This window comes from Plecotus auritus (genome assembly GCF_963455305.1).
Source record: "Plecotus auritus genome assembly, chromosome: 1".
NCBI classification, from domain to species: Eukaryota; Metazoa; Chordata; class Mammalia; order Chiroptera; family Vespertilionidae; genus Plecotus; species Plecotus auritus.
In genome coordinates this window covers 33,909,181-33,915,357 of record NC_137770.1, presented here as the reverse complement: position 1 = coordinate 33,915,357, position 6,177 = coordinate 33,909,181, and the positions used below count along the sequence as shown (strand labels likewise).

General features: G+C 48.0%; 1 protein-coding gene across 1 annotated transcript; it reads right to left on the bottom strand.

Annotated features, from left to right (window-relative positions):
* On the bottom strand, nucleotides 1–3,793 carry GPX2 (glutathione peroxidase 2). The gene is made up of 2 exons (XM_080684380.1): nucleotides 3,442–3,793; nucleotides 1–682 (listed from the first exon to the last, which is right to left on the bottom strand). Exons 1-2 carry the CDS (start codon nucleotides 3,670–3,672, stop codon nucleotides 332–334), a joined length of 582 nt encoding a protein of 193 aa, XP_080540506.1. The 5' UTR covers nucleotides 3,673–3,793; the 3' UTR covers nucleotides 1–331.
* Between the last annotated feature and the right edge of the window lie 2,384 nt (nucleotides 3,794–6,177).

The window sequence follows — 6,177 nt, the reverse complement described above, 5'->3', positions numbered from 1 at the left end:
GCCATTTCCATACCTGCCCTTTATTGGACTCAGCTAGCAGGCTGGCACGGGCTCTTCACATGTCTCAGACCCCGCCCATACAGGTTTAGGACGGTGCCATCATTCTGTGAAGGCCCAGAGCCCGCCGACATCTTGGAGGCCAGGTTGAATCACCAACCAGAAGGTTGGGAGAGAAACAGGCTGACAGGAAAGGCAAGGCTCTTCGATGAAAGAGAATGATCTCAAGGGAAAGCTCAGGTCCAGCAGTGTCTCCTGAGGACACCCTGAATCCTAAGGAGAGATACTCGGGGGCTGGATGGAGTAGGAGATCTGTGTGCTGAGCAGCCCGTTTCTATATGGCAACTTTGAGGAGGCGCTTGATGTCGGGCTCAATGTTGACTGTGGGGAAGGTGCGGCTGTAGCGTCGGAAAGGCTCCCCCTCTGGCCCGATAAGGAACTTCTCAAAGTTCCAGGCCACATCTGAGCGGCGCACTGGGCTCCAAATGATGAACTTGGGATCCGTCATGAGAGAAAATGGGTCATCATAGGGGTAGGGGAGCTTGTCTTTCAGGTAGGCGAAGACAGGATGCTCATTCTGACCATTCACCTCACACTTCTGGGCAAGGGTAAAGGTGGGCTGGAATCCACCCCCAGGGCGGACATACTTGAGACTGTTCAGGATCTCCTCATTCTGACAGTTCTCCTGGGGGAGGAAAAAGACAAAGAGCATGGAAAAGGGAAGGGGAAATGGAGGGTCCACAAAGCAAACCTTTCACCTTCTAGACTCCTCCCCAGGATCATTCTTTTCTATGTATCTTTTCCCCCCCTCTGTTCCTTTTCTTCCCTTCTTCATTTTCTCTGCCCTACCCTTGACTTGGAGTTTTCCCTCTCACGGCTATTATGTTTTGCTAGGCCATTTCTGAAAGTTTTTGCAGTTCCTATCTTGGCTGTTCTTATACTGAAGAGATTTAGCATTTTTGAACTAGTTTCTCTCTCCAGACAACCCCGAGCAGTTCTTAGGGTATCTGTCTGAATCTCAAGGAACCTTAAGTTCAGGGCAGTAGAAAGGGAAAGAAGCCTCAGGTCATACTGCCTAGAACCCTCCTTCTACTTACCTACCCACACATCCTGCTACCACCTTGCCCTTCCTGTGCCCTGGCTTTGCCTCTGTTGCTTCTGTTTACATGTGAGTGTTGAGGCCTTTGCCTTTGCCCTACTCAGCTCCTCAAGCCAAGGGTGAAATTGAGGCCGAGGGGAATGGGGTTTATGCTTCTTACTTTCATCTGCCCTGTCCTGTATCTGAAGTGCAAGTAGGAGGGAGCTTTGCTGAAGGAAGACCCCCATCCAAGGAAGTCTAGTTTTCAGGTGCCACAAAGGCAAAGTGATTTGGAGACATCAGTGAATGTATTCTAAATGTAATTACTTAGTGGCTAACAGGGATGAATTAATAGGATAGAGGGGTTAGGGGTTAGAGGATTTAGGGTTCTGGAATAGGCCAGGGAAAGAGGGAGTTAAGGAAATTAAGTGCTTGAAGGCTAAAGGTTGTGAATGTGTAACTATCATTCCTTTCATTTCTGGACTACTATCCCAAGACTCCTGCCCCTCACACTCAGTCTGCTCAGCTGTGAATGCTTTAGCCTGAACCTGTTACTTGTCTTTCCCTCCCGCTGCCATCACCGATCTGTCCCCACTCAGCATTCCCCACCCATGACGTCCCCAAAAGGCCCATGAAAACCCTTATTTTCCACCCCCCACCCCCCAACCCAAGTCTAATAAGAGTCAGGTATCTCCCACTGGGAGAAAGTCTCTGCTTCTGACCTACTAGGACCAATTAGAACAGTCAGTTCTAGGCCGTCATGACATCTTGATCCCAGAGTCCATCTCTATTAGGTTTCTTATCTCTAATGCAAATGGCTGTCTGGCTACTGGTAGGTTGTGGACTCCCTCCAGCAGCTAGCTAGCTGGAAGTGATGATGTGAGTCTGGAGGCACCTCCAGGCCAGAGAGACACCTCTAAAGAGGTTTTGCTTTTGCCCAGCTGGCGTGGCGTGGCTCAGAGGTTGAGCGTTGACCTATGAAGCAGGAGGTCATGGTTTGATTTCTGGTCAGGGCATGTGCCCTAGTTGGGGGCTGGATCCCCATTCTGAGGCATGCAGGAGGTAGCCAATCAATGAATCTCTCTCATCATTGATGTTTCCATCTCTTTCTCCCTCTCCCTTCCTCTCTGAAATCAATAAAAATATTTTTTAAATAAAATAAAATGAAGAGGTTTTGCCCTTTCTATCTCTCCTGCTTTGGCCAAGCCTAGAAACAGTCTGAGACAGGGAAGGAACAGTCAGAGCAGTAATGGTGTGGGCTCAGGTTTGTCACAGCCAATGACATTTGTCTGCCTGCATACATCTCTGCTAATCTCTTCCTTCTCTTCAAGCCACTATGAATTGAGCTAAGGGGATTTATTTATTTATTTATTTATTTATTTATTTATTTATCTGTTGGTACCACATGACAGGTTGGATTTATTCCTCAAATGCAACTACTGTTTAACATACAACATCAATCAACAACATATATCACAATCACAGAATGAAAGAAAAATTAATCACCTCAAATGATGCATAAAAGGAGAATTTGGCACCCTGAGCTAAGGGGATTTCATGAGAGGGTTCAGTTGAGGACATTCTGCCTGCTTGTGCTGTTAAAACAATACGTGAAAATAGAAGAGCCCCTAAAAGATAACTTGAGGTGTGTGGGCTGAAGCTCTAAAACAACTTGACCCATTAATCAGAGACAGAGAGGTGCCTGTGATGCCCGGAGAAGACATAACACCCTTAGCTTTCCCTCAAATTTACTCTCCACTTGGCTGATTTCAAACAAGCAAATAATAGTCTTCAATCTAAGCAATAAAGTTGCTTGCATTTGCATATTACTTTTGTATATCTTATCCTTGAAGCCTCACAATAATCCTATGAGATAAGTGGTATTTTCCCCAATTCAGAGATGAGGAAAGTAAAACAGAAAAAGTGGGTGACTCTTCCTAGGGCACAGAGCCATTAAGTAGCAGAACCAACACTAGCTAGATCTAAGGTCTCCTGAGTCAGTTTAATCCTCCTTTGATTTTTGATCTTTTATTTCCTCCATTCATTCATTTAGCAAATATTTAATGAGTATCTTCTATATCTGAGGCACTGATAATGCAATAGAGAGAAAAACAGACCCGGTACCAGCCCTCGTTGAGCATAGTGGGAAGACAATAAGCAATAATAATAATAATAAAATCCACACCCTCGGTCTTTAATCACAGACAGAATCATATGTATACTTCCCCTTGGTAGTCACATGTACTAAAGACCTACATTGACAAACATGCCCCCGATTCCAGGCACTCCAACACACACAGTCATTCTCCCCTCCCCTTAGCCTACTAGACAACCACCCCTTGTGTGCAATACCAGGGACCCCTCACCTGATGTCCAAATTGATTGCAAGGGAAGCCAAGAACCACCAGGCGCCTGGGAAAGCGGCATTGCAGCTCGTTGAGCTGGGTGAAGTCCCGAGTGGTTGTGCCTCAGAGCGATGCTACGTTCTCAATCAGCACTGCCCTGCCTCGGAATGTATTGAAATCTATCTTCTCCCCATCCAGGCTGATAGCGCTGAGGTCGTAGAACGACTTGGCAATGAAAGCCATGGTGAGCATGAAGGGTGAGCCTGGCAGGTGGCTGGAGCCCACTTAAGGATCTATTAAAGGGGTGGGGAGGGAGGAGGAGCCTGGAAGAACAGGAAGGATCTCACAATGGGGCTTTGAGCATCCTCAGGATGACTTAGCAAAAAGTCACCCACCTGCAAGGGCTGTTTGAACAAGGAGGTTGCTCCTCCTATTTACAGACTAAACAAAGCCACCTCCCTGCCCTACCCTGCTGGCAACCTGGGAGGGCCAACTTGATATCTATGAACAGACATGAATAATTCACTACTTGCAGGAAACCAGAGCCCCAAAGGTCGCCCTGGAGGAAAAAAGGGAGGGAGGGATGCAGGATTGACTCCTACTTGCCCCAGCAAGTTGTTTCACGTGGCACATACATTTATTGAGTGCCTGCTGAGTGCCAAGTTCTGAACCGTGCAATGGAGAAGTCAGGGTCTGCTGAGATCTGAAATGGGAGGAAGAGAATTGGGATGCATGTCCCCTTGACTCAGACTAAAACTGATATATATATATATATATATATATATATATATATATATATATATATTACTGTTCTTTGGCTGTTGCTTTCCACTAAATCAAAGGAGACCTTGGGGCACAATGTGTGATTTTTATAAAATAACTAGGGGCCTGGTGCATGACATTCATGTACTAAGGGGAGGGGGGGGGGTCGATTCCCTCAGCCCTGCCTGTGCCCTTTAGCAGTCTGGGAGCCCTTGGGGGATGTCTGACTATGGCTTAGAGGGGAGCGAGCCTAAGCCATCAGTCGGACATCCTTAGCGCTGTCTGCACTCACCAGCTGTCATCTGGCTTGTGGCTGAGCAGTGCTCTCCCTGTGGGAGCATCTGCCCCCTGGTGGTCAGTGCACGTCATAGCGACTGGTCATTCTGCCATTCAGTCAATTTGCATATTACCCTTTTATTATATAGGACTAGAGGCCCGGTGCATAAAATTCATGTATGGGGTGGGGGGGGCTGTCCCTCAGCCCAGCCTGTACCCTCCCCAATCTGGGACCCCTTGTGGGATGTCCGACTGCCAGTCAGACATCCCTCTCACAATCCGGGACTGCTGGCTCCCAACCGCTCGCCTGCCTGCCTGCCTGCCTGATTGCCACTAACCGCTTCTGCCTGCCAGCCTGATCACCCCCTAACCACTCTCCTGCCAGCCTGATTGATGCCTCACTGCTCCCCTGCTGGCCCGATTGCCCCCAACTGCCCTCCCCTGCCAGCCCGATGGCCCCCAACTGCCCTCCCCTGTTGGCCTGGTCACCCCCAACTGTCCTCCCCTGCAGACCTGATCGCCCACAACTGCCCTCCCCTGCTGGCCATCTTGTGATGATGTGAGGGTGGCCTTCTTGTGGTGGCCATCTTGGACGACGTGAGGGCGGCCATCTTGTGACAATGTCGCACAAAGGTGTCGCTGAGGGTGCTGCGCAAGGGTGTGACACCACCTACGCTTTTATTATATAGGATGGCTTTTGGTGCCTTGGCTTGTACCAGGCTGAAGAGATGAAGTTTGTCTTGTACAGTCTTCCCATAAGTGAGGTCACCTGCTCTCAAGAAAGTCTGCCCCTGCATGGTGCCATCTCCTCTCCAATACCTCTGACTCAGAAAGTCTGGAGGCTTTGCTAGAAATAACTCACAGAGATTTATTCCAGGATCTTGGAGTTTGCAAACTGGGAACACAGCTGGGCAAAACCCCAGAAATGTTCCAAAGAAGAAAGAAAAGTTAAACATTCTTTTTTAAAAAATATTTTTTTATTGATTTCAGAGAGGAAGGGAGAGAAAGAGAGAGTTAGAAACATCAATGATGAGAAAGAGTCATTGATCGGCTGCCTCCTGAGCATGCCTCCCATGGGGGATCAAGCCAGCAACCCAGGCATGTGCCCTTGACTGGAATCGAACCTGGGACCCTTCAGTCTGCAGGCCGATGCTCTATCCACTGAGCCAAACCAGCTAGAGCAAACATTCTTATGAGTACATTCTTGAGAAGTATCAGTCCTGCTTGCTTAGCCCTAGGATTGGTCCAGAATGTTGTCAGTCAGATGCCAGGCAGTCAGGATGAAGGCTGCCAGGTGGTCGGAAAGATGGGACCAGGAGGTCAGGTCAAGTCCTGGTGGTCTGGATAATGAATGTCAGGTGGATGTATAGGTGGGTCTTTCAGGGGATAATTAGAGGGTCACCTGGAGGTCCAGATGTATATCCAGGCATTGATGCAGGGCTAAAAAGTTCAAAGAAGTTTAAGTTAATGATGCCAGGCTCATTAGAATAAGAATGGAGTATTTCCTCATGCCTCAATTTCCATAACTTAATCATGTTAGCAGCTTGGTTAAAATGACTTCATTTTATACATTCCCTATCTTTACTCTTTCTTCCTCACGGGGTTGTGAGGATGCAGTCAGCTGTGGCCTGGTAAGGGTAATAGGAGTTGCATAGAAGTTGGGGAAACTCAGAGGGGATGAGCTATACCCATCTCTTCTCAGACCAAGGCTCAGTCCCA